Here is a 27,353-nt window from a genome sequence, read left to right as displayed (position 1 = left end):
CGATTCGGATAAGGTTTTGATTTTTGGAAATAATTTTATTCATAAAAAGAATATAAAAAATAATTAAAAAGAGAAAGAAAAAGTCTAGGTGAAATTAAAGGTTTTGTTTGCCTTCTGTGAAGTTAAATCAAAATTACTTATTTCTTATTTCAATAGAAATATATTTTGATATTAATTTAATATTTATATATAGTAAATTGAGGTCATCGAGAACCGATCAGTTCTTGAAAGTGGTGAGAGAAATGAAGAACAGGAAAGGAGAAAAAAGAAATGGAAAATGGAAGAGTTGACCCGACATGGGTTTCTTTAATCTGAATTTGGCAATAATATTAATCCTCATACTTGACCTTCTCTTGCATCTTTGGCTCGGAACAAGCTAAACCAAAGCAGGGTGGGGTGGGGGTGGGTGGGTCAGTCACCATTCACGGCTGGACAAGGTCATATCCAAGGATTATGTCATGGGGTTGATTTCTCTTTTTTGGACACTTTAATTTAATTTTATTAATTAATTCCATATTTCTAGTAAAATATTTCTAATCAAACAGTGCAATATGATCTTTCTCGAGATTTGAATTATTACTCTTTTTATGTATATAGGACTTTTTTAATATTATTTTTTTAATAATTTTTCCGACAATCACATTGTATTGAGAAAAAAAAAGAAAGAAAAGAGAACAGATGAGAGATTGTAGTTATTTTATTTTTATTCGTTCCTTTAATAAGAAGGAAAATTGAAAAAAAAAACCAGATTGATTTCTATTTAAATTTAATTTTATGTAAATTAATAATTTTATTTACAATTTTAGTCTTGAATTTTTTTTTTTTTCATATTTCATGCCGAATAAAAAAAACAATATTCTTTCCTCGCGTTCAATTAGTTTTTAATTTTCTCACCTTTTTCCCTTCCCTCCACTTCCTTCCTCCCCACCAAACATAAAGTTTACAATGACAGTACACTTGGGGCGTCTGGGGTCAAAGATAGCAATACATATTTATGGGAATGTGGGCGGCGGCACCATCTAGAGTCTCTCGCATGGCAATTACCCATTACCTACTGTTGCCCAATTTACTCCATTTTAGGCCTTCTTCATGTGTTGGTTGGTTTACCTTCCTTAGAGGCAATTGGTTATGAAGATTTAAGGGAGTTCGGGCCCAAAGAATGAGAGAGAGGGAGAGAAAGTGTGTGTCCTTTTAACCAAAGGGTTGACTCGTGAGAGCTGGAAAAAGCACCATAAATTCCCATCATGGGCTAAGACTGAGAGGACCAAATTAGGGAGAGCCACGGCCGTGAGTGCTTTTAGGTGCTAATTAAAGCACTAATCTACAAATCCTAGACGAAGAAGAAGGTTGAACTTGGAAGACATGGCTGCCATCATGGCATTCAATGTGATAAATAAGAGTCTGATCCACACATACCAAAATCAAACACTATCCTCTGTCCTCTGATATTGCATTTCTGTGAAAGAACACTGGTATTATTCATCAAATATTGACATGGATTCTAAGTTTAAAAAAAAAAAAAAAACAAAGAACAAAGAAAGGATACCCAAAATCCATACAGATCTAATTTTTTTTCTTTCCTCTTTTTTTCCTTTTCAAATGGTGAAAAAAAAAAAAAAAACATAAGCTATTTGTTGTTGAATTCTGCCCCTCAGCCACAAGTTGAAACCCCAGAGACAGTAAACTATTACCCCCAGCAGATTCTTACATTGCAGACAGATTAATAATAATAATGAACAAAAACCTGTTCCTACCCTCTTCTCTCAGCCTGTTTATATCTCAAGAAAATTCTGTTAAAAAACCAGGAAGAACACATCACTGGTCTTCTTAGGACTGGATCATTTGTAGCTTTATTCCAATCCACTCTCACAAACCGCAACAGACACATTGCATCCTATATATATATTTTTTCCATTAAAACCCAATCGCTCCCAATATCAATCAAAGAAACAAAAGGGGATAAAAAGAGTAGCCACATCAGCAATGCATTCAAATTTCCCAAGTCAGTTAAAATCTTTGACGTGTCAAATCTTCTCAATTCGAATCCATTGAGCTCAAACCAGATGAGGCACCATCGTGAGTCCCATTATGAGAGTTTAATGGAACTATTGATTGCATTCGATGGAAAAGTTTAGCAGATGGTTTCAATTTCATGTGCTGCATAACATATACACGTAAAAACCTTTTAGTAGGTGCACTACAATATATGATTAAGCAAAGAATGGCAGAAGCTAATGGACAGAGCTACATTTTAGAGAAGTGGTTACCTCCTCAAAAAAGGCACTTATCTCCTCCTCCGTAAGACCTTCATCATCTCCGGCATTCTCTTCCCAACCAAGGGAACGCAAAAATGCAGCCTCTTCCTCATCAGGATAAAGAAATGCATCAGGCCTTGCATGCCTGTCTCCATTGCTAGAACACTGCTGAGACCCAGAATAAGCATCTCCATTGTGGGTTATTTCACTCCTATTGTCAGTTGGCAAGTCAGCAATTGAGATTTCTGATGATGGAACACTCCCACCCTGCAGAGTAACAGAAGTGCTGGCATCTTCTGTGCCAAGTTCATCAGACTTTTCTGAGACAGATGGTGATGCCGCAGGGCCACGATCAGCGACAGAAGAAGGGGAGTTCGTAGTAGATTTCTTTTTTAGAAGGTTGAAGAAATCATTCCTGCTCTGGGCTTGAGCAGTTGGTCTCTTCTCAATGTTAATCCGGAATGGAGTCTGATTACGCTCAGCAGTGGCAAAGCTGGGGCTGTTGCCTGAGCTCCTAAAGGGAGCAGATGCAGAAGCTGATGGAGTGACACTTAGTGGGCTATTAACTAACTTGCTGCTTCCATTAGTAGGACTCAAATTATCCTTTGTCATTAAAGAGACACCATTCAATTCTCGTGACGGTTTGAGGATCCGAAGCCTGCCCTCATTAGAAACTTTTAGACTGTCAGATCTTGAAGTTCCACCACGCGTGTAATTAAGAGAGAGTGAGGCATGCTGCTGCTGGCCAACTTTAGGCTTCGATTTCTCTGAAGGACTGACCACCTATAGGCAAAAACAGGAAGCAAAATAAAAAAAAAAATGTAAGTAACCTGAAAATCCTATTTAAGTAATATCTTAAGAATAAAAAGATGCAACCAGGCCACATCTAAACAACTTCAACATAAATGAATGCATCAAACCAGGTTTGACTTCATCATCAAGTTTTATGATAAAACTAGAATAAGATCTCTAACCATTAGCAATCAATCAGCTTAAGAATCACTTGATAAACCCAGTGTCACTAGTGATTCTAACTATGGCAGACAGGTAAAAGCTAGCCTTAGTCCTGAACAGGAAGAGCTTCATAGAACTGTAGGGTTAAAAAAGGGACAAACCCACAGTATCAACCAAATTTCTCCCTTTTCCCTGATCCCTTTCCGGTCATCTCATCTCTAATCATTTACACTCCCATGCGTGAAACCATGCCAGGCATCACTTCTGCTTCATATTCCTCGCAAAACTATGTCTCATAAATGATCATCTCATACATGACATCAATTAGTAATAAAAACAGATGTGTAATATCACTAGGGAATCTTTCTTAGTGAGACTTGCACCTGCAATCACATTTAAAAAATTCTGTATTGCTTGAACTAAAGCCAAAGGTCAATACTCAATGTGTTAAGTAACATATAATGTGTAACCTCTGCTTCCAAAATTCTCTGAAGACTTTAGATAGCACAACCATAGAAAATACAAGCTTTCAGTTCACCAGACAAAATTGTTAAATCATACTCTGTTAATAGATGGTACCAACACGCAAGCTCAACAAAATCCAAATGCCCGGAGCAGAAAGATTCATGTTCATGCCTAAATATTTAGGTTAGTTTTTCCAGCACATGAATGGGTAGATATGGGACAGTACAATATTTATTTATTAATGAGCATATAATGCTTACATACCATTACCCATTAAGATACATTGGCTACTGACCCTAGAATGCAAACAAACCAAGAGGATCTAAATGAAAAGTTCAAACTCAAAATAGAAATATACTCCTCAAAATAATAAGAAAAGTATATACCCTGAAATGAAAATAGTATCTTAAGAAGAAGAAGAATTATACATAGAAAAGCTGAACAACAGCTCACCAGAATTTTAGGTGTCGATGTTGTTACCAGGGGAACTAGTTGCCTTGACTGTTTAATAGCCAGCTCCTCTAGCCTTTGAGTTCCAACATTTAACTACATCAAGAAACAAATCAGATCATATTAGCATTTACATATTTTCTAACAAATACACTTAAGAACAGAAGAATGTTGAACTTACCAAGGGAGGTGTACGAGCACGAGAAGGCCCCTGCACCAGTGTTTCAGCCATATTAAGGCCAGTCATTGTAGTTGAAGCCATAGAAGCTGAGCTCGCAGAAACATTTTGTGAAGCAACTGCAACACCCGTGCCACTGCTTCCCACACCAGCTGGCATGTCTGCTAGAGCTGATGTCCAGCCATCACTGCCACTAATAGCTGAGGTACCCACTGGCAAGCTCTGCCCAGCAGTACTCAAGCCAGGAGATGAAACCCTTCCTATTTCTGATGCAACTTGTCTTTCTTCAGCACCAAGTACAGGAAACTCACGTTCAAATACAGATTTATTACCAACAGTAGTGCTAACGCCACTAAGCAAACCATTACTGCTGCTGTGGTTGCTTTTGTTGGATGTGCTTGAATCACTTGTCACTTTCTTAGGCCATGTGTCACTGCGCTTGCCAGTTATAGACTGTGAGCGCCATAAGACATCCTTCTCAAACACGCTTGGCAGCATGTTATCCAGAGAATCAGAAAAGTTTCGGTTCCTATGGTCACTGATAACTGACTTCTCCCTATCATGGTAACCATTAATATCTTTATCCCAATCCCTATCTCGGTGGCCTTTAGTAAAGCTGCTATAAGACCGTAAGTGGGCAGAACCGTTGCTACTAGAACTCCGGCGAAAATAGGCAGAAGTGGTCCTATCCAAAACAGATGTCCCACCTACATCATGATCACCGGCAACAGACAACTTATTCCTGGTAGGCCTCAATGCAGAATGATTGTCTATAAGAAGAATGATCAAAACAAAGATTAGAATATAGACATTTTCATTCAATTTGCTTGGTAAAATTGACATGGAGATAAATTTCAAATTTCGTAAACTGTCAAAAACTGCTACCAGAAACTAGGTGAATAAAATGCAGGCAAGTGGATAGAAAATTAACTTCTACAGACATCCCTCTAAACGATAAATAAACAAGAAACAAAAGTCTTACAAAGTTCTATGATGCTGTTCTTTTGAATTAAGTAAAATGAGTATGCTATAATTATCTCTCCTAAGGATACCAACAAACACAAATTTTATCAGGGGCAAAAACACAAGACAGAAAAAACAGACATGAAGATATAAACCGAAATTACCTGAGTGCAAAGATGATGACGTAAATTGGTGATTTGAATTGCCACTACCAGTAACACTTCCACCGCTCTTCAACCATTCTGGTACCAATGAAGGCTCACTTCTTTCCATAACTCTTGCTAATCATGATCATAAAGAAAGAAAGAATTTCCCAATTCTGTTTTTCTTACGTCAGGCTTTAAACTTACTAATATTTCCAAAACCTGTTCTAGTCCCTTAACTTCACTTTCACTTGTCAAGTTGCTTACTGAACATGAACCGTTAAAGTGGCTCACTACTATAATCCAAAATTTCCCAATTCCCAAACTCTTCAAAACTGTTCTGTACACTGTAATTAGGCTTCTTGCTTTCCTTTCCTTCTATACAATATATACTTCTAAGGTCACCCAAACTTCAGTTAAAAAACAACTTTAAATCAACCAATTAATCAATCAATTCAAATACACTGGAATTATGGTATTGCTGACTAATAAAATCTACCAGAAGAGATTCCAAAATTCTTCTCAAAAAGGGCAATTCTGTAAACTTGGCTGTTTGTTTTTCTTTCTTTCAATAAAAGGGCTGCTTCTAGGGTTCTTCAAAATTCAAGAAGACCAAACTAAGAAGACCAAGACCCTCATATCTGAAATGACAACTCTATCCCTTCAACGAAAAAAAGGAGACGGCTCTCAAAGAAGAACCCAGACCCATTATGGTCAATAACCAGAAAAACCGAACCCTAAAATTTTTCTCATACCATCCCCTCAACAAACCTCCTCAAAAAGGAAAACTAGGTTCCTCTCTTCTACTATCAACAGTACTGTAACAAAGTAACAAAAGAAACAAAATTCTCAGATTATTATAACGATTTCCAGTGGCTAATCGTCAACCGTTTGATTAAAATCACCGAACACAGATAAAAAGAGTAAAAAAGAGAACCTCAATCGTCCGGCTCTTGACGCTTCCGGCGTCCTCAATATTTTTCACGCAGTGCGCGATGCAGCGAATCCAGAAATAAGAAAACCGAACTATCACAAACCAGCAGAACCAAAAAGAGAGTAGACGAATAACCAGCTGTTCTTTTTCTCTTAGGCGTGAGGAAAATTATAAAACGACGTCGCCTATTGGTGGAGACCTGGATAGAAACAAAGAGAGAGAGAAAGAGAGGAAAATGCTTCCGAATTGTGCCGTGAAGGAGGAGGCCAAGTTTTTCTTTTATACGAGAGAGAGAAAAACAAAGAAGATTACGAAGAAGTTAGGAGTGCAATTTTGGTGTGCCATTTTTCTTTTATCTTTTATTATATTTTCTTAATTTTGGGGCATTTTTAAAAATGTTTTCAGGTCTGCTGAAACAGAAGAAGAAAATGAAAATAAAGAGTGACGTTGTTTTTCTTGGGTTAAGTGGATTATAAGGAAAGCCCGTATCTGGGCTTTTTCTTTTCTATTTTTTTTTATTTGTTGTCTTTATCTACCCTTTTGAAAATCCCTAACAAACAACAACCATCATTCGAAGGCGTTTGGTTTTTATGTCGGGTCGAGTCGGGTTACTCCGTTTAATTCCACGGATTTGGTGTGTACTCTCTCCCAGGCCCATTGGCCCGGGAAACTTCCTTGGAAAGCTAAGGAATATATATATATATATAGATATAATTGGAAGGGGCGTTTGGTAGAAAAGAAAATGAAAAAGGAAAAGATTTTCTGAAAAAACTTTTCCACACCTTTTGAAAGTGAAAACTCAAATCTCTCCAAAAGTGAAAGAAAATGAAAGAAGAAAAAGAAAATATCTGGTTCGCTAAAAATGACCGTCTAATTTACAAATTTGCCATTAATTTCATTTCCTCAAGTTTCTAATTCTGTGCCAAACAGGAAACAACCACCACAGGGATATCATTTTCTATTCCCTCGTTTTCCTTTCACTCTTGCCAAACATTATGTCAAATTTCCGCAAAAGATTTTCAGAGAATTTATTTTCTCTAAGTTTATTTGTTTCATAAATAGGCAAAAACATCAAACATTTCAGTCAAAACAAACCTTTACATACAAGAACGGAATATGGCATGGCAACTTCCATAACTATAATAGTATTAATCAGCAGTTAGAAGCAAAATATAGTTGTTTGGGCACAAGCAAAAGACCAACCTTAGTCATAGATTACAGATTGTCTGTTCATATTACTAACTTGCATTGGCACTACCGGTGAATTGTGCTGGCAATGAACCTTTGTAAGCATCCGATACGGCAGCAGCAGTGTCCGAGAGGCTGATCCTGATCTCTGAAATTTTGGATTCGACATGCTCTTTATATTTCGACACAGAATCGACCACCATAAAGAGTTCCTGTGCATGCATCTGAATTTCCTCTTCGCTTCGTTGGATTGCTTCTTGCAACCTCGATTGCGAAGCCTTCGTTGAGAAAAAGAAAGTTGATTAGGGATCCTTCAGGCACTCATACCCTTATTCTAAGTACTGTATTTGAATTTATTACAAAATAAATCAGGGCAAAAGAAAGAATTCCTGTCTCCAAAAAATTACTGCATTCACCTTTAAATTATAAAATCTGCTTTCACTACAAGACCACCTACATTTTATCTATTCATTCTTAACCAATGAAGCAAAAGACCAGAAAGGCCTACCTTTAGAATCTCTGCTGCTTCCTTTTCTGCTATATCTAACTTATGAGCCTCAATATGGACATCCTCAACCATTTTCTTGGCTTCTGCAGTAGATCTATAACCATATTCCTGCATTTCCTTCTTGAACATATTTATTTGGGCTTCAACCTAGCAAGAAAGATTAATATAGCAGAAGGTTAATCTCAAAAACAAGCCCTTCCAAACTACAAGTTTGAGCTTTACTGACCAGCTTTATTTGCATTTTGCTGACAATAGCACCATTCAAATAGAATTCACAGGAATAGAAGTGATAAAAAAAGGGTAAAAATGCAAGAGGGCTAAGGGAAGAATAAAACAAAGTCGAGATGGAATAGTGTAACCCATATGCTTCCATGCAAGTATTTTACTAAGGACAATGAAAGAACCTACTTGTAAGTGATAACTGAAGTGAATGTCAGAGTTCAGATACTATAAGGGATTGAATCATCAAGCATAACTTTAATCATGCAGTTTCAGCTTTGGAACATCAGATTTTCATAAACAATCTATGACACCCGATGAGCTGCTTCTGCTAGATCCACATATCGTACTTTTTTTACATGCCCCAGAAAGTATGGTTTATAGAATTTCAAATTTCATAAAGGTGAAAATTGAACAACAGTTTAGGAGTAGGAATAAAAAGTTGGTGCCCAGGTCAAAATCCTGACTGGTATATACATGCTGATCATGACATGCACCAAAAAAAAGTAGAAGAAAACAACTATATCAGAGTGTGAAGACCTGATTTCAAGGCACTTACTTCATCAATATGGGATTGAAGAGCATCAATACGATTTTTTTTGTCCTCAATCTTGGTAGCCATATCTTTTGATTGTTGCTGAAGGATAATCATGTCTTCAAACTTTTTCTTAGAACTCTCCCTTATTTTATCAGCATAGCTTTCAAGCTCAGGCTTAAGTGTACCTTTGTAGTCAATCCCCATCACCTCAGCAGGTGTTGAGCCTTTGGCATTCAACTCATACTGAAAATCATAACCAAGCTTTAACCTAAAGCCACCACAAAAAGTGATAGTGGTGTTATTCGTTGTTATAAAGCACTAGGTGAAAAACTGCATAGGTTGAAAACTTACTCCAAATAACAAATTTAAGCGTACCAAAACTATCAAAGATATCATCCAAAATTTTAACACACAGTTTACAGAACAGAATCTGAGAAGATAATCTTAAGCAAAAGGAGAAAACAAACTCATCCAACACCCTTGGGCCAATAGTCAGAGTAGCTCTAGAGACAAGTGCGTTATTTGATTACTACTTCAAACTAAAATTTCGCAATACATTGAAACCTAGGAAAAGATGCTACTGCTCAGCAAGTTTTCTGTCAAACGTTCAACCATACACCAAAGCTAGTCAGCTTTCAAGGACATGCAGGCAACAAATTTTTGAAAATATTGAGCATCATTTATCCAATAGCAATGATGTATTCCAATTTCTACCACACACTTCCCTTAATTTTCAGGAAGCATTCTGCAATGACTAAAAACTCAAGCCTTTAAATTCCACTTTCTTGTATAAGGAGTAAACAAAAATACTCAATTCACAATCCTCAGTATTGAACTTGTTAGTAATAGGAAATCAAATTCCAAATCCAATGCAAAAGCAATATGTTCAAAGATCGTTAGAAATATAAGCATGCAACACAAGATAAAGATAAGCATATTAAAAGCTCACAAAACCTCCTAATGGCTTGGTTGCATTCCATTGTAAGCGCCATAAGCTCCTTAAACTTCTGCCCAATAGTAGAATCAAGATCCCAAGACTTATCCTCCCACGAATTCCTTGCAACCTCTGCCTCCCCAATATCCCTCTCCACAGCCTGCATCTCCCTCTTCATCCTCTCCACATCTCTAGCATTAAAAGTTTGCAACTCCACTCTCTTTTTAAGCTCCTCATTCTCCTCGCAAACTCGTCTCCTCTCCTCTTCCTTAGCATTCAACTCTTTCTCCTTTTCCTCCAACACCTTCTCCATAGCCCCAATCCTCCCTGTAAACTCTGCGATCATAGCATGAAACTTCTTCACGTCTTCCTCTAACACGTTCTTTTCTTTCTCCAACACTTGCCTTTCCGTTGGCCCTGTCCTTAGTCCCTCCGCTTTCACCTCCAGTTCTCCAACATTCTTTTCCAAAGCCCTGGAGTTCTCCACCACATTTTCCCTTTCTTTTTCCAACTTCTCCATGAACTCCTTATCTAAAACCTCCAACAAATCATCCTCACCACGTATAAATCGCATATAACTCTCCAAGGCATATTCAGTCATGCTATCACTTTGAGCAAAAGAAGTTGTGGAATTCTGCGACAAATGTTCATTGTACATTGCAAGTTGGACCAGCCAGTGAATGATTCCAAGCCAATTGGGCCAATTGTGGGGGGTATTAGGAGCACGGAGCGTGGATTTGTTGAATTTGAAGGGGCAATTTAGACTTTTCAGGAGAGGACCTAGGTCTTCTTCGAGTTTGGAGCAAGGGAAGTGGAGAAGGGAAAGAAGGGATGTGAGGATATTCGAGAGGTCCTTCGCAGAAGGGGCTTGAGAGGGCTTGGTGGAGATAGGGGGAATGGAATGGGAGGAGAAGAAGGCGTTGATAGAGCGGATGGTGGCCGTTTGGAAGGCACGATCGGAGTAGGGGTCGGCGGCGGAAATGGCGCGGCCCATGCCGATGGAGGAGGGCCGACTGCTGGCAAAGCTGGCATCGGAGTCGCGCGACGGTTGTGGTACCGGTGGATTGAAGGAGTCAGTGGGACGGCGGCGTGTGGTGCCCCTCATTTTTTATCTCGGTCTAGGCGAGGCGGTGTTTGATTTCGAGTTCTTTCTAGATCCTTTCGTGCGTTTTCACTTTTCAGTTTTTCATTTTCCCGCTCAAGAGGCGTTTTGTTTTTGAAGCCCTTTCGTTGCGAACCTGCCAGTTGCTATTGGGACCTGCAGAGGAAACGGTGCCGTTTTACTGATTTTCTGTTTTTTCTTTTAGGAATGTATACCACTTTCCTTTTTCAAATTAAAAAAAAAAAAACTAATTACTTTTGAAAGTATAAATTATTCAATAAAATTGTTAATTCTATTAAATATTTTAATTTATGTTAAAATTTTAATTTCTTATAGAAAATATATGTAGAAAAGGAAAGAAAAAAAATAAATAAGGAGAAACATGAAATATGAGAAAAAATAGAAAAAATATATATTTTCTTTTTTTTAAACAAATGTTTTCTTCTTTATGTCTCTCTTGACAATTATTTTACTATATTCTTCTAATACATGTTGATTAACTCATATATTTTATTTTTAATACTTTTTGGAAATTATTATTAATTATTATACTAAATGTTATCTTATAAATTTAAAATAAAAATAAAAATTACCGAAAAAAAACCCCTATGATTAAAGCCAAAATAATATATACTTATGATGACTTAATTTAGTTTTTACTAATTTCATCAATGGAATTATTAATGTAATTTATCTCATAATAGCAAAGTGAGCAATCAGTATTACAAAATTGTTATATTTTATATTTAGTGACGGATTTGAAATAAGTATCAACTTTCCAATTTGATTATTATACACTTTTCAAATATATTATTGTATTAAATTTTAACTATTTTTTTTCATAATGGTTTCATTTATATATTCATGATTTGTATAACAATTTATTAAATTTTGCATCATTTGGTTTGCTTTTAATTGGACTTGACTAAGCAAGCCATTAGTACATAACAATATTTTCAATTGTACTTTCTACCATCCATATTCCATTCATTGTTTACTTGTAATTTCTCTTATTATGTAACAATACATTATCCAAATAAAATATTATATTTTTTCTCAACAATTGATTTTCAATTTAACAAGCATACCTCAATAAATCAAAGTGAAACTTTTACCAATTTCAAATAGAACTTTTTGTATTAAAAAAAATTCAAAGTGTATTTTAAAATAGTTATAAATATTTCTTTATATAAAATAACCTTAAAAATTAAAAGATACAACAACAATAATTTAATATAATAATTTTAAAATTAAAATAATACAATATTATTTAAGTCGCTTTAATAATAGCACATGTTTACTAGTTAATGTTTTTTTTTTATTTGAAGAAGATATTCGAACTTTATTATTGGGATATAAGATTTTTTTTCATTTTTCTAATAAAAGTACTACAAGTCAAGTGCTTTATTTTGTCACACTGGTAGTTAAAAATTTTTACATTTTAAGGATATAAGATATTTTCTTGGGATTAATAGAATTTTTTCCTTTAATTCGAAAATATTTTTAAATTACTAAATATGGAAAAAATATGAAAAAGTTTTTCCGAAATAGTTTTAATGATTAACAAACGCAGCCTTGAAAAAAAAAAAAACAACGCAGCCTTATTTCCCTCTCTTTTTTTGTAGGCTAGTTTGGCCCAGATCTTTGAAAGAACTCTTTAGGCGGGCTTTTCTTTTTGCTTTAGGCTCCGTCCCCGACACATTTCATCCTTTCTCGAATTTTTCCTTTTCAACGTCTTCCTCAATGCCTCCTCCAACCGAATCCTCTCTCCTCTCCGACCTTCAAACCTCCGATGACTCCCAACGCCTCCATTCTATCGTCTCCGACTACCTCCGCCCCGTCTCCACCCTCGCAAATTCCAAGAAAACCTCCAAGAAAGCCGACCAAACCACCGTCCGATCCCTCGCCAAGCAGTTCTTGTCCTTCCTTTCCAAATCTTTCCCAATCATCTACAACCGTCTCTACATACAGAACCCTAGCCAACAACAACGAGACATTCTTTCTCCTTTTTATGATACTTACCGACAATGCTTAACTTGTCTCGATTTCATCTCTTCGCAGTTAGCCGGCGGTCCCCACATGGTTCAGATCCAGCGGTTGAAACTCGTTTACTGTTTACAAGCCTGGGGTCGATACGAAGAGGGAGAGAGTGAGTCGTTTAGGGTTTTGGAGAGGCTTAGAGGAGAAGCCGATTCAGAAGGGAAATTCGTGCCGAGTATAGATGTTGGTGGCGGTGATTCGAAGTTTGGATCTGTTGTAGTAGAGGCGGTGGCTTCCGTTGTGAAAAATGTGGCTATGGGACAGAGTAAAGATTGTGGGAAATATGAAAGAGTTCTTGCTTTGTTGGAGGAAGTTAGGCCTTGGTGCAGGTATTAAATTTCTTGATTTTACATAAATATTCACACAAATGATTTGCTTATCTATTTTTTTAGCCTTTTCAGGGAATTAGAATCCGTTGCCATTGAGAAATCGCACAATGTGCTCGTTACCTTTCTGGGTAGATGCTGTCGGTTTTTAGTTGAAGAGATGAATCATTTTGGCGAGGATTTGATTCGCCGGTTCTACGTTGAATGTTTGGCTGAGTATTCAAGGTCGACAACGAAAGATCAAGTTTATAAGGTAGGGTTGTTATTTAATATTTGGTTAAACATATTGGGTTTATGTGTTTAATTTTCTTACTAATTCTTACATTTGCAGTTTGCCCGCAGAATATGTTCCTCTTTGTTCTCGCTAGAGGGGAGCGAGAGCTCAGTTCGTATTGACTTAGTAACGTTTGTGTTGGCCTCCATTTCCCGTGAATGCAAGGTAAGATTAACAAAGTTGCATATTAGTTAAGGTTTTAATGGTTGAGGAGTAGGTTCAATCAATAATTTAGCTTCATTCATTCTAAGATTTTTAGTTTGCGAGTTTCGACTCTAAATTCATGCTACCAACAAATTTCCCAACACCAATGCTGTTTGTGTTTGGTGTTAATTGGAAAAGAATAAGTGTCATTATTTACTTATTGTGTCCTGTATTTGCATGGATACTGGCATTTAGTTGGTAACTTTGTGAATCTTTTTCTCATTAGGGATGCAGACACCTGCATTCCTGCTGTCCTTTTGGATCTTTCCCAAGTAAGCACTTGCAGCTCCTTGTAAGTTGGAATCTATTTGTTGGTTTTGAACCATTATTTGAAGACTTAAGGTGCCATGTCTGATGGTGTCATTCTGTTTGTTATGTGTATCATTATTCTTTTATTTGGTTATAACTAACCAACCTTCGCCTAGAAAAAAATTCAGTTGCTGCTTAATTTGAGATCTTCAACACATCTTTCCTGATTTCTTTCCAGTTGTTTTGCAATTCATTTTGCACTATTCACTTGTTCTGAACCTTTTATTTAATGTTTTACTAAATAAAGTTTTTGAATATCTTAGGGCGTTATAACTAATGTTTATCTTGACAGAGTGATAACATTATTGATGAACATAGTTTTTGGCAGGTTGAAATGGATAATGGTGCAATAGAGTTTGTTGAACTTGCTGATTATTGTGCCAATAAGTGTCGAGCTGCCGGTACAATTTTTTGTAGTACTCTTGCAAGAAATTTAAACAACATGGCCGGTGATTTTCATCAGGTATATTGCTTGCACTGCTTGCTCCTTGTGGCACGGATATGTACCAATGCACCAATTTAGTTTACTTGGATAAGATACCCTGAGTTTTAATCTTAAATTTGGTAGAATTTCCCAGGCTACAACCCCTGTTGATCTGATACTGAGGCTTTATGCAACTGGGCTTGAATTCACTGATGATTTCACCACCTCCAAAGGTGCAGAAGACAATTCTGCTATTGAAGTTTTGTTTATTGAAAGGGATAAGCTGCACAATTTGTCTGCTTTACTTGGTTCGCTCAGACATTACTTTAACATTGGTGAAAAAGAGACTTGCATTTCATCTGATATTGAATATAAGAATTCTGTTAATCAAATGCATTTGCAACCTGGGTCCAAGGGTCAGTGTTCTATGACTTGCAAGGACAGAAAGGCTTGTATAGTAATGTACTATAATACACAGAAATTCTTGTGTCAGCCACTTGCTGAACTAGTGAATTCAGAGAAAAAGCGCATACTTGCTGAAATCGAAGCTTTAACAGATTCTAGCAAGCTTTACACTATCCAGGACGCATTTTATCAGTTCTGTGATAGTTTCTTTTCTCTTAAACGGTAAGCTTATTTATGTTTTTGATGGATTAATTTTCATTTTTGTATGTGATTACAATGACTATGGTGAAACAGAAGTCAAAGGAGAATTAATGTTTTGTTGGTATCTAATTGACAAAAATGACATCATTTTTTGCCTTCTAAAGGTGACATTTTTGTTCGTCCCTCCTGAGTATAGTAATCTATTGGATTGTTATTATGCAAAGTTAAGGAATTAATTACTTTTTTTTTTTGGTTGTCATTGTTATAAAGTATAGTACATCGATTATTGATATATCGTTACTAAATAACATTGAGTTTGGTATCTGACCCAAGTTATGGATGATACTGAGTCTGTGGTAAATGGTAATAGAAATATTTTAGCATATTTTGCAAAATATTTGGGGCAATAGAAATATTTTAGCATATTTTGCAAAATATTTGGGGCATAATTATGTACATAAATTTGCTATGCATGTAAGGGTTCTCTGAATTTTCTTACTTACCCATGCAGCTGTACATCTGAATCAGAGAGAGAAGAATTTGATGATGATGAAGTGTTGGTAGCTAGTGTGATTGCAGCTGGGTTCATTCTTTCCATTGGCACAAAGCTTAAAATGCAGGTCAGTCACACTTATTATGAAGAATTCAAATGGAAAAAAGAAATACTTTTACCACTTGGTGATGCATTGTTAACTTATTGACTAATTTTTGAATTAGATAATGTCTATCAACTTTCACTGTTACTGATTGGCTTTCCCTTCTATATTTCAGAAGAGTGTGTGTTTAATCAAGCAAATCATTGGCAGTGGATGGATTCAATCTCAGGGACTTAAATATCTCTTTGTCTCTCTGCATAATATTGGTGTACTTATGTACAGAAGTAAGCAAATGAAAGAGGTATTTTTGCATGGTTGGTCACTCTTATTAGTTTTTACTCACTGCATGAGTTTCTTTTTTCATTATTTTATGATTGAAGCTTTTTATGCATGTTTATAGCATGTATGGATGTACATTTTCTTGTTTGTAAGCATTCTTGTTTAGTTTGATTCCTTTGCATTTAACCTCAGTTCACATAAGTTATCAATCCATCTTTGCAGGCTTTGAAGGCTTTAAAACTGTCTTATAGAGCATCATGGATGAATATTCAACGTCTCTGTGAGATGTTTACTCATAAGAAGGGTTTTGATGATAATCTGTCAGAAGATGCTATTAGAGGTTTGATAACTGACGCATGCACTAGAAGTGCTTTTCTTTTGGAAGTTCTCCATGTATGCGGCAATCTTAAGGTGAAAAGAATTATTGTGGAGAGCCTTGAGAACTGGTCTTTGGCTGAAAATTTGTTCAGACAGTTGCCAGGTCCTATTCCTTTGATAAAACAATGGGTTAAGGTATCATCTTTAAATCTGGGCCTGTTTTCACAGCATATTGGCTGTTACTGATGGCTGATTGTTCCTTGATTTCAGATTCAGTGTAAACTTCATAAAAATGTGGATGTAGAGGATAGTGCTCCAACCTTATGTTGTATGCTGTTGTCTTCTACAAAAGTGTCAAAGAGGACAATTGGCATAATTTTAGAGCAGGTTCAGCCATTTTTTATTTGTTTTTGTTTTCTAACTTTCTTTTTTTAATTTATTTAAAATGGCCCTTTCACTTGTTTCTAGATATTTTTGGTTCTACATGCTTATGACTAATGGATGTTTCTTCCAACTTTCTTTCTTAAAATTTTTTCAGGAGCTTCTTGCATATCAGGAATTGAATCATGGGTACCCAGATTTTTGTCAGAGAATGCAAAATAAAGTTATTGATTTGCTTATGCAAGATGTTTATGCCACAGAAAATAGTCCCTTATGGAAAGCAAGAATTTTAATTAGAAAGGGAAGAGCACTAAGGATTAATGGGATTGAAGCTTTGAAGAACTGTATTTTGTGCTTGTCTGAAGCTATATCTATTATGGTAAGTTGATGAGTTCCATATGGGCTCACTTGTTTATTTTTCTTCCTTGTTGATATGACCCTTTGTTGTGATTCTGTGGCTTCTTTTCAGAGTTGAATTCATGACTAACCTGAAATATTATCTAATAGAAAAACTTCTATGGTGAAACACCTATCCTGGGAACTACAGCCTGCCATCAATTAGCTGCTGCTTATTGCTTACGTGCACTATGTACCCAGGAAGCTGAACCAAACTCGGAGGTATTGGTGCATCTAAATAGTCTCCAGATTTGACTAATTAGTGCGTAGTGGTTCTTTAGGTTTTATTAATACGTTTTTGTCAAGATTGGCAATGGATTTCAATTGTTACTGAATGCTCATATTTTGTTTTCGTCATGAACAGCAAGTTTATCAAGATATCTGTGCTGCCTTAGATATGTGGTTGAGCATATTCGTTCCTGATTCTTGCTCCATGGATGATGAGTTCAAAATGGTGTCTGGAAACACACTGCCACTGCTATATAATATACTTGATTTGCTATCAGTGAAGGTCTGCGTATTGATATGATTGGCATTGTCTGTTACAGTTGAAAGTCCATCTGCCTAGAGTTCTGAATATCATCTAAGTTTACCTATGATGTTGCTTTCTTACCTTTTTATCTGCAGGGTTGGACAAAATTGCACAGTAACATACATCAACTGATAATTAGATTATACAAGCAGAACAATATGCAAATTGGGAAATGCCTTGCAAACCTTTGGGAATGTAGGAGGCTTAGTCATGCACTTTGTGTTTCTCCAGTAAATGAGGCATTTATTGCAACCTTATCAGAGCATTGTGGTGAAACTTCCAAATCCATTGATTTCTGGATAGGTTGTCTAAGTGGGTCCCAACCTGGACTTCTTGGATTCCAACAGAACCTCATATGTTTCTTTAACACTTTCACCCATCGCTTTAAAACTCATGAAAGAGATTTCAAGTCAGCTGTCCCAGTTAACAATGTAAAACAGATTGTCTCTGAACTCATTTCTAGTGTAAGTCCTGTCAGCTCTTAAGTAACTGTTACAGTTTTTTGTTTATTGAATTTTTTATGCCCTTGACTAAAATGGTCAGTGATTTGCCTGTTGCTCTCCATATAGGATCCTGTACGCAGTCATTCTCTCTTCCTTGCGGGGTACCTCTACTATGATTTGTGTGAAAGATGCGTTTCCAGTGGACAATTATTTGAGGTTGAGTTCAAAGTTTTGAATGATCTAGCATCATTTTTTCTTCTCTTAGAATTTTTCTTTATTCTGGAATATTTTTATGAATTTCATATGTCAAATTAAAATGAGGATTTTAATCTTTGCAATTAAAAATGTACGAATCTGCAGTGAAGTAAATTATGGATGTCTAAAAATTACACATACACTTTTAAAGGGAGCTGTTTCCTCATTGAACACTTACACTATTCTGTTTCTTGGTTATCTAATGGTTACTGCAGTTCACTATCTTTTACACCTTTTAATCAAATTTCGTTTATGTTGTTCAGTAACTGTCTGAAAAAGGTTTACAATGGTTTGTATGGTAATGATATAAGCTTGTTTTGTTTGGAAAGCAGAAGATACAGGTTTTGTTCTAAATGTTATAGATGTCAATATGCACGCTGACAGATGGCTGTTTATGTTGTTTCATTGTTGTCTTTCTCTTGTAATTTTAATATTTGCAAAACAGGCTCCCCTCATATTGCAGCTATTTAGTCACATGCCTTTTGTTTTATCAAATGTTTTTTCATTCTACACCAGCTGATTACAAACTTGAACCATTTCCCAATTTATTTGAGACTTGCAATTCATAGTATTTTTCACATACAGATGCTTATTTTTTTCAGTATTTCAAAATTTCTTAAAAATGAGACTTGTTTTGCTAACATCTATTCCCTAATATGCAGCTTTTTTTTTGCTACTGTTCTCTTTCAATTCCATTTTCCAGCTAGAAGTAGAAAGAACCATAGTTGAAGAAAGATCTTGAATTGTCGACTTAGCATTATCATCTCTTTGGATATAAGCTTTTGTAGGTGATATAGTTGCTAGAAATTACTCAAATCGATTACTAACAAAACTTTTTTGTTTTCTTGGAGGCTGCCCTTTTCATGTTGGATTATTTATTTGAAAATTTGTTTTCGTTTTTTATATCAATATATGTATTTATGCATCTCATTTCATGTTGTTACTTATTATTTTCTTCTCTAATTGGCATTTTTTCTCCTAGGGTCTTTCATATGCAAAAGAAGCCTTTCAATTGCGAAGTCAACTCTTTAAAAGAAAATTTGCTTTCTCCATTGAGGAGCAGGTTGAAAAATGCAATGAAACTGGTGACATTGGTGAAATTGCCCTGAAAGTTATAAATGGTCCAAAGGATCTTCAAGTGCAGAGAACAGTAGCTAGTGAACTTTGGTCTTTTGACAGTAGTTCATGGGACCTCTGTGGCTGTTATCTTAGTCCGTGGAATGTACTTCAATGTTATCTTGAAAGCATTCTACAGGTTAGAATTTTATCTCTTACAATGTCTGATTCAGTCCTACCCTATTCTTTCCTTTGATTTATGAATCTTGGTATTTTATTTGATCAACTTACTGTGTCCAGGTTGGATATATTAATGAAATGACTGGAAATGGAGTTGAGGCTGAAACGTTTTTAGTATGGGGAAAATCTATCTCGTGTTCACAGAGCTTACCACTATTTGAAGCTACTTTTTCTTCTGTCTTGGGTATGAAAATCATAGTCCCTCTTGTTTGTGTCTCATTGTTAATTGTTCATTCTTACAGTTGCAATGGTGGTTAGCTTACAGTTTACCTTTCGATTATATTAGGGAAATTATATCGTAAGAAACAACTCTGGCATTTCGCAGAGAAGGAACTGCAAAGTGCTAAACAAATTCTGGTAGGCAGCAGCAGCTATTATTCCTGCATAAAATGCAGATTGATGCTGGAAATTAATCTCGACCAACAACTCGGTGATTTGTTCTGTAATCTTTTTGATAGTACTATCATAAATAATTCAAAAGAGAGATTATCTCATGCTGAATTTCTGTACAAATCAGCCCTTGAGAAACTGAATCATTCTGAGTGGAAGAGAATCAGTTTTGATGAAGAAAATGATGAGAATATAACAATCAAAACAACTACCATAAATAGTGAAGATGTTGCTGGCAATGCTGCCAATCATCCTGCAAATCAGCCAGAGGCAGTAGGTGCCAGAAAGAGTAGGAAAACTAAGAATGTATCAAAATCTGTGCTGAAGGAGCAATATGTGATACCTGAACAAAGTTCAAGGGTAACTCGTTCTAGATTTCGATCTTCTCAAAACCAGAGCTTAAACAGTACCGGTGAAGCACAAGTTGGGCTTGCAAAACATTCAAATGGCAATGTTGTGTCCAAACTCTGTGACACTTGTTCAGAAAAGGAGTCACTCTTTAAAAAAGGAAGTTGTAGGGATGAATTAAGGAATGAAACTGCCTGCATTTGTAAGAGAACTAAGTGTTGGCAGTGCCTTCCTACCGAGATTATGAAATCAGGGTTACTGAACTACTTCATAAATATGAAATGGGAGTATGCCCACAGGAAACTTTTGGTGAGGGTACTTACTGGCATAGGTATGGTGCGGTTACTTGATATTATTTGATTTTGCATGCCAGCATACATACATGCCAACATGTAAATGCCAGTTAGTTGGTGTAGGTGTGTCCTTTTGGTTAAAAAAAAAATCTTATTAATAAATGCAAAATGTGATATTAAACCTTGTCTAAGTGAAAGTAGAAAAAAGAAAATTACTTTGATTATTCTAAGTCAAGTGAGCTTTAATGAACATGCTATGCTCTTCTAGGAAAAATGCTGAATGACGGGATCATATCCCAGTCATCTATCCCAAGACTTTGCTTTTGTAGGACAGAAACTGTGTTATTGCCTTTTTGTTCTTTATGACATGCTGCCATTTACAGTTTATAACTGTCGTGCGGTTGTTCTCTGGGCCCTGCTTTGGTGACAAGGAAAGGAAAGGAAAAATAATCATGCTAACAATTTTTGTAGACATCTCCTTAAATAAACAGAGTAGGGAATAATTTGTGAAGAGAAAAATAGGGAGTGAGTAAAGGTTAGTGCTCTAAGAAAATGTTTTTCTTTCTTGTCAACTAATTGCGATCTCCATTATACATGGAGTTCACTTTCAGTTCTAGTTTTATTTGTGTATGAAGTTTCATTTACTCTGTATTTTCTTCTAATTGTTGTTTTTCATATTATTAGGAAAATGCTTGGAATATCATGGTCAAACACATGAATTGCACAAAGTTGTTTGGCAAAGCATATCTGTCCTAGTCAGCAGAAAAAGAATTACTCAGACTTGTTCCTCTGCTCATGATACTTTCTTGCTTGATTTGATTGGGAGGGAGATCTTGGGTGATGTTTTTGCTGTTGAACGTGCAGCAATCCTATACAGCATAGGTTGGATAACTGTGAAGAATATCCATTCTAAAGATACCAGGTATTTGTGCTTGTACTGTGTCAATTACTTGTATACAGGTGCAATTAATAGTTGTGCTTTAAGGAAGTTTACATGCTTTATTTTCTTATCACTGTTACCCTAAATCATGTTTTATTGTGAATTAATATATTGGCTGATGAGCTATGTCCCAATTGATTTAAAAGGCCAGAAGAAAGTAATTTTAGTTTTTCTTGAGGTGAAGTTTCATATCTGCTTGCCATTCTGTTTTTTTTTTTAAGAAAAAATTCTTGCAATTTTCCCTCCTAAATTCTTTTGGATTAGCAGGAGTTTTATTATATTACAGTCTCAAAACTCAATGACAATATTAGAAAAGGAGAATTGTATTATTATTTGAATGTCACTAATAATTCGTTCTTCTAGGCCAGGTCTTGATTGGATGTAAATGTGGTCTGCTGCATGAATCTTTTATGCCCTAATGATATATTACTTGCAATAGCCTCTGTTAATTTGCAGGATATTTACATACATCCATGTTTGTATTTATGCATGTTTTTAGGTTCACATGTATTTAGAATGAATGAGTACTCTAATATAATTGCAAATTACTAATATCTGCTTGTTATGAGTGTATATTTTGTATTAAGTACTTATTGTTTTTCCCTTGGTTTTATTGTTGAACAGGGCTGTATGCTGTGATCTGTCCAATGTTCAGTTATCAAAAACGGTTCACTGGCTCAAGCTAGCCTTTGTACTCTGCCGTGAGGTTCCTGTACTTTTTCAAAAGGTTGAATTTTTGTTATTATTCTGACCTTTTCTTCATGCTTGCATATGTTTAATATAGTATAGGTATAACTTTTTACTTTAACTGTACAAGTTTGGCTTGATGTAAAAATCTGATGGTGGCACACTTGGTCTAATGTTTGCTATCCTTGAAGAATATGTTGTCTGGTGACTCTAAGAAATTGATCTTTTGTTTCAGACTTTCTGAAATTTTTTTCTCTGTTTAATTGATCTTTTCATGAGTATGTTTATATTTGAGCAGATATCTTCCCTGTTCTTATGACAACTAATTTACTAGTAGTGCAAAACCTTTTTGAAATTTATTTATTCTTTTTGCCCCTAATTGAATCATTTTTTCCTAATTTTATGATCTATGATAAGACATAGGACCAAATAACTTCCACCCTAAACTAGATTCTTAAAACTGGTTTTTTCTTCTAAAAGTCTTTTTCATCCAAAATCTATATGAAATCTCTCTAGTTCAAGTTCACTTAAGTCAATATTGAAGTTTTGCATCAGAACTGTTAGAAATGATTTACAAATTTTCTAACACCTACTGTACCTACTTGATTGTATTGAATGCTAGTGCTAATTTGTAATTTACCAGTGAAATTTGAATGTGAATCCTTATGGATTTGTCAGGGAGTTTTCTTTATAATTTCCACTTATTGCATATGCAAGTTGCTTCCAACAAAATCCCTTTTTTTTTTTAACTTCTGTAGCTGTTTGTCCTTTCTATTGCTTTTTCTCTCATGTCTTGGCAGTTGAATCTTGATTTTTAACATTAATACACAGGTTTCCAGATTGCTTTCTGCAATATATCTGCTTTCTGCCACTACTGAGCTCTTCTCTTTGCCATCTTGCAAAGCACTCTCTGAAAGTCATTGGGCTTCATATTTTCATCAAGCTTCACTTGGTACTCATCTTAACTACCAATTCTTTCCAAATACTTGTGGGAGACCCAACGCTCAATGCTTTGTAGATTCCAGGGTAGGTCTCCACACTTACCATCTTATCTGTTCCTTGGTTGCATTTTCAAGATAAAAAAGTATGACAAGTTGTTGGCTAAAGTGTTAGTATCTGGCTGTTTGCTTTATATGAGCTTAGCAGTTCTTTATGTTGGCATTAATTCTTTCATGCTGATTACTTTATGTTCATTTGAAAAGACCTTGAAGCCTTTTGGTCATTTAAGATTTAATCATGATTCTGTTTGGTTTCAGAACATGGTTGTTTCTTATAATTGGATATCTGCACATATTACACATACACAAAACTGGTTTTGATACTTCGTTAGGGTGTGGCCCTGTTAGGTAAGCTGGGATGTGGGCTTTTGCCTGGAGAACTGCTCAATAAAATTTTGTACTGTTCTATTGTCTGTGCTCAATTCTTTTTTCCATTATCCTACTGGGAATCTAACATGTTCAATGTGTGTGGAAAAATGTCTGTCTTTTGAAGCTTTATTCATACCAAAGGTTTATACATCTCATGGCGCTATGTTGATGGGAAGATCAATCAAGAGGCCTTTTATACTTGATATAATTCTCCTATCTGAAGTACATTTTTTGTAAAATTCAAAGTTTGGAAGCTTTGGTGAACTTTTTATCTCAGCTGAAATGCTTCTTGTTCCTAAAATTGTGTCAGAATTTCAAGCTATTTGACATAAATGGTATAGTTGAATTGCATTCTGCTACTGTCTATTCTCGGGGAATATCTTGCGCACAAGAGAGTCATTCTGAATTTGTGGCACAGATTCCTTCTTCATGTTTAACTATGATATTGGCAATATTAGTTATACTATAGTGAATTCCTGTTTGGTCAAAGGCTGAGTGCTAACTTGTGGAGTCATGCCAACACCACTTTTTGTTTTGCTTTTTCTGTCTCTTTTCTTTATGTATTTGTTCTATTTTACTATTTCTTGATTACTGGGATTTTCAGTTTATATCTCACGCAGCAGATCTTTAATGTATTAAAGAACCTGCTATTTCACTTTTTGAGTTGATAGTTTTTGATTTTCAGGACTCACATGCAATTGGTTCATCTTGCCTACATACAGAGACATCCACCTTGTTAAGGTTTCTTCTGCTACAACTTTTTGGGTTATAGTTTCTCCTTAACTCCTCCCTCCACAATACACACAGAGACACAAAAAAGAACTCTTATTCTTTGTTTTTTTCTCCTGCTGCAGGCTTGCTCCTGAATCCGTTAAAGATCTTGAACAATTTGTAATGAACTTTTATGCGTGCCTTCCTTGCACTGCCATCATCTGTATAAGTTTGCTTGGACATGCTTATACTAGTTTGTTACAAGAATTGTTACTTAACCCTTCTTGCATTCATGCATGGATGCTGTTGTCACGGTTGAATTCTAATAATCAACCTGTTGTCTTGCTTCTGCCCCTGGATTCAGTTTTAGAAGGTATTTTCTTTAATACAAATATGTATAATTGAAAATTAATAATATATTCATGCACATAACTACTTGTAGAATGCTAAAAAGTTTTGCAAAAACTTTACCAGAAGTTTCAGATGATGCTGCTCCTGATGATGATAATGCAAGAGCTTGTCAGAACTTGCGTCAGCACATGAATTCGGGTAAAAAGTGGCATTGTCCTTGGGGTTCCACTGTGGTTGATGATGTGGCACCAGCTTTTAAAGGGATATTGGAAGAGAACTTTATAACAACTTCCAACTTTCTTATTGAAGATACCAAAAGTACCAGGTCTTTGTGGTGGATGATTAGGAAGAAGGTTGATCAGCAACTTGGTAAGCTGCTGAGGTAGGTAATCGCTCTCATTAAATATGTGTTAATTCATTTTTGGCTCAATTAATGTGATTTGGGATTGGATCACCACTGCTCAACAGGTGTTCATGAAACTTCATTCATAGGTTTTTCAACTTATGTCTCCTTTTTGATACATATCAATGAAGTAATCAAAGTTCATACCAAATTTGCTGCATCTCATGTTGAAATTGAGAAGTGACGTATTAAATAATATGTTCTTGACCTTTGTTCCAGTAACTTGGAAGATTCCTGGCTGGGTCCCTGGAGGCATGTGCTTCTTGGGGACTGCTTGGACTGCAAAAGCTTGAACATGGTGCATAAGAAGCTAGTGCGGGATCTGAAATCTAAATGCAAAATGGACATAAATGAGAGTTTCCTTAAACTTGTTCTTGGAGGTGCGAAGTATGATATTGAGGAAGCATGTTTTTCGTGGCAGTGTTTAAAGGAAGGATGCTACATTGGCAGGCTTGAACATCCTGGGGAAGAAATTTGCAGGTCTAATGGCATTGATAAGGTGTCCGCGTTGGCCTCTCAACTAATCCATGAAGCAGTGAATGAGCTTCATCTGGCGGACACCATCTCTAGGGAACCAATAATTTTAGTGTTGGACTATGATGTCCAGGTTGGTGAAATTGCTCCGGTTAATTGTATATATTTTCATTTTGGGGCATATGAAGATAGCGTATGCCTTATCTTCCTTGATGAAGATCTGTGTGCTTTGACAGTAATTGCTTTTTTCTTGGCTTTTGCTGACATATTTTTGGTTTAATAGTTATTTTTGTTCCTTCAAGTATCCTCCTTCAAAAGTCTTTCTTTTTAATTATTTTTTCATTGTAACAACTGACTAGAAAAGGACTATGTGCAGATGCTTCCTTGGGAAAGTATACCAATACTAAGACAGCAGGAGGTTTATCGAATGCCTTCTGTTGGCAGTATCTCTTTGACACTCGAGAGAAGCTGGCATTATCAAGAGCAAGTTGGTAGGAATGCTGCTGTTTTTCCTTTGATAGATCCCTTGGATGCATTTTACTTGTTAAATCCCAGTGGTGATCTCAGCAGCACACAAGCTGAATTTGAGAACTGGTTTAGGGATCAAAACTTCGAGGTAATTTTTCTGTTTCTTTTCTGGTTATAAGCTAGAATTGATCTAAAAGCCAGCATTTATCATACAAACATACAATCATATATATAGATATATATATATATATATATATATATATATATAGGTTAAGTATCAATTTGTTTCTTAATGAACCATTATAGGGGAAGGCTGGCACTGTGCCGACAGCTGAAGAACTGGCTACAGCCTTGAAAAGCCATGACCTTTTCTTATATTTTGGCCATGGAAGTGGTATGCTAATTACTCTTATCATCTGTTCTCTGTTACTCCTCCCACTGTCATTCTTTTGTTCAAATTGGATACACATTTGTCTACTTCTGGTGATACAGGAGAGCAGTATCTTTCCAGAAAGGAGATTCAGGAACTGGACAAGTGTGCTGCTACCTTGCTAATGGGTTGCAGCAGTGGTTCTCTGGTGCTAAACGGATGCTACATGCCAAGAGGTATTTCACTATCCTATCTACGGGCAGGTTCTCCCGTTACAATTGCCAACTTGTGGGAAGTGACAGACAAAGACATCGACCGGTTTGGTAAGGCCGTGCTTAGTGCTTGGTTGAGCGAAAGACTGGAACCCGCAGATTGCTCCCAGTGCGACCAACTGGTCAAAGAATTCGAGGCAATGAAAATAAGAGGGCGTAGTAAAGGAACTTCCAGGAAGAAAGTGGCAAGCAGCAACATAGACGAAACTAGTAACGGTGATTCATTGAAGAATACATGTGACCACAGACCAAAGATCGGATCGTTTGTGGGTCGGGCTCGTGAAACTTGCACCCTCCCTTTCTTGAACGGGGCATCGCCAGTTTGTTATGGTGTACCCACAGGCATACGGAGAAAGAAAGATTTGTCGCCAAATTCGTAAACCTCGAACTCGGTGCTGTTTCCTAACATTGTGTATAATTTGCAAATAGGACAAGGGGTTTTTCTCATTGCTCCCTGGCATTTCATTTATTCTATTATTTGTGAAGGAAGTTAACCAATATTTCGTGGAGGCTAGGCTTTTGTATCGCTGTTGTGATCTCTCTCGCAGGTAAAGAAGCAAGGGAAGAAGCGTAAGCTTCAGCCTCTCAGCTTGCTCAATGGGAATTTCCAGATACGGATCTCTGATTAAAGGGTATCAGTGCTTATGCGAAGGGTTTTCTTCTCCTTTTTTTGCTTTTGTTGGGGGTTTGAAGGGCAAAGCCTACAAGCACTAAAAGACAATATCCATTCTGGAACGGGCCAAGTGCAAGTTAAAACCGGATAAGTACC

General features: G+C 36.1%; 3 protein-coding genes across 3 annotated transcripts; 1 reads left to right on the top strand and 2 right to left on the bottom strand.

Annotated features, from left to right (window-relative positions):
* Window positions 1-1,413: 1,413 nt before the first annotated feature.
* LOC18607370 (uncharacterized) lies at window positions 1,414-6,811 on the bottom strand. The gene is made up of 6 exons (XM_007041506.3): window positions 6,346-6,811; window positions 5,430-6,226; window positions 4,306-5,072; window positions 4,128-4,220; window positions 2,268-3,038; window positions 1,414-2,157 (listed from the first exon to the last, which is right to left on the bottom strand). The coding sequence occupies exons 2-6, from the start codon at window positions 5,536-5,538 to the stop codon at window positions 2,035-2,037; spliced, it is 1,863 nt and encodes a 620-aa protein (XP_007041568.3). The 5' UTR covers window positions 5,539-6,226; window positions 6,346-6,811; the 3' UTR covers window positions 1,414-2,034.
* A 648-nt stretch (window positions 6,812-7,459) lies between these two features.
* On the bottom strand, window positions 7,460-10,976 carry LOC18607369 (kinetochore protein). Its single transcript, XM_007041504.3, has 4 exons — window positions 9,750-10,976; window positions 8,817-9,063; window positions 8,039-8,185; window positions 7,460-7,808 (listed from the first exon to the last, which is right to left on the bottom strand). The coding sequence occupies exons 1-4, from the start codon at window positions 10,832-10,834 to the stop codon at window positions 7,581-7,583; spliced, it is 1,707 nt and encodes a 568-aa protein (XP_007041566.3). The 5' UTR covers window positions 10,835-10,976; the 3' UTR covers window positions 7,460-7,580.
* A 1,558-nt stretch (window positions 10,977-12,534) lies between these two features.
* Window positions 12,535-27,082, top strand: ESP (separase). The gene is made up of 27 exons (XM_018115692.2): window positions 12,535-13,200; window positions 13,273-13,450; window positions 13,529-13,636; window positions 14,313-14,447; window positions 14,563-15,035; window positions 15,526-15,634; window positions 15,786-15,911; window positions 16,112-16,402; window positions 16,478-16,594; window positions 16,746-16,967; window positions 17,096-17,206; window positions 17,349-17,495; window positions 17,612-17,980; window positions 18,086-18,175; window positions 19,197-19,469; window positions 19,571-19,694; window positions 19,797-20,579; window positions 21,226-21,463; window positions 22,106-22,208; window positions 23,000-23,194; window positions 24,221-24,276; window positions 24,390-24,619; window positions 24,721-24,979; window positions 25,220-25,607; window positions 25,851-26,090; window positions 26,249-26,336; window positions 26,435-27,082. Exons 1-27 carry the CDS (start codon window positions 12,575-12,577, stop codon window positions 26,962-26,964), a joined length of 6,609 nt encoding a protein of 2,202 aa, XP_017971181.2. The 5' UTR covers window positions 12,535-12,574; the 3' UTR covers window positions 26,965-27,082.
* The last annotated feature ends 271 nt before the right edge of the window (window positions 27,083-27,353 follow it).

The sequence above is a fragment of the Theobroma cacao genome, chromosome 2, assembly GCF_053813885.1.
Source record: "Theobroma cacao isolate CCN51 chromosome 2, ASM5381388v1, whole genome shotgun sequence".
NCBI lineage: Eukaryota > Viridiplantae > Streptophyta > Magnoliopsida > Malvales > Malvaceae > Theobroma > Theobroma cacao.
Note: the sequence above shows the minus strand (reverse complement) of the source record. Positions and strands in the feature narration are given on the sequence as shown.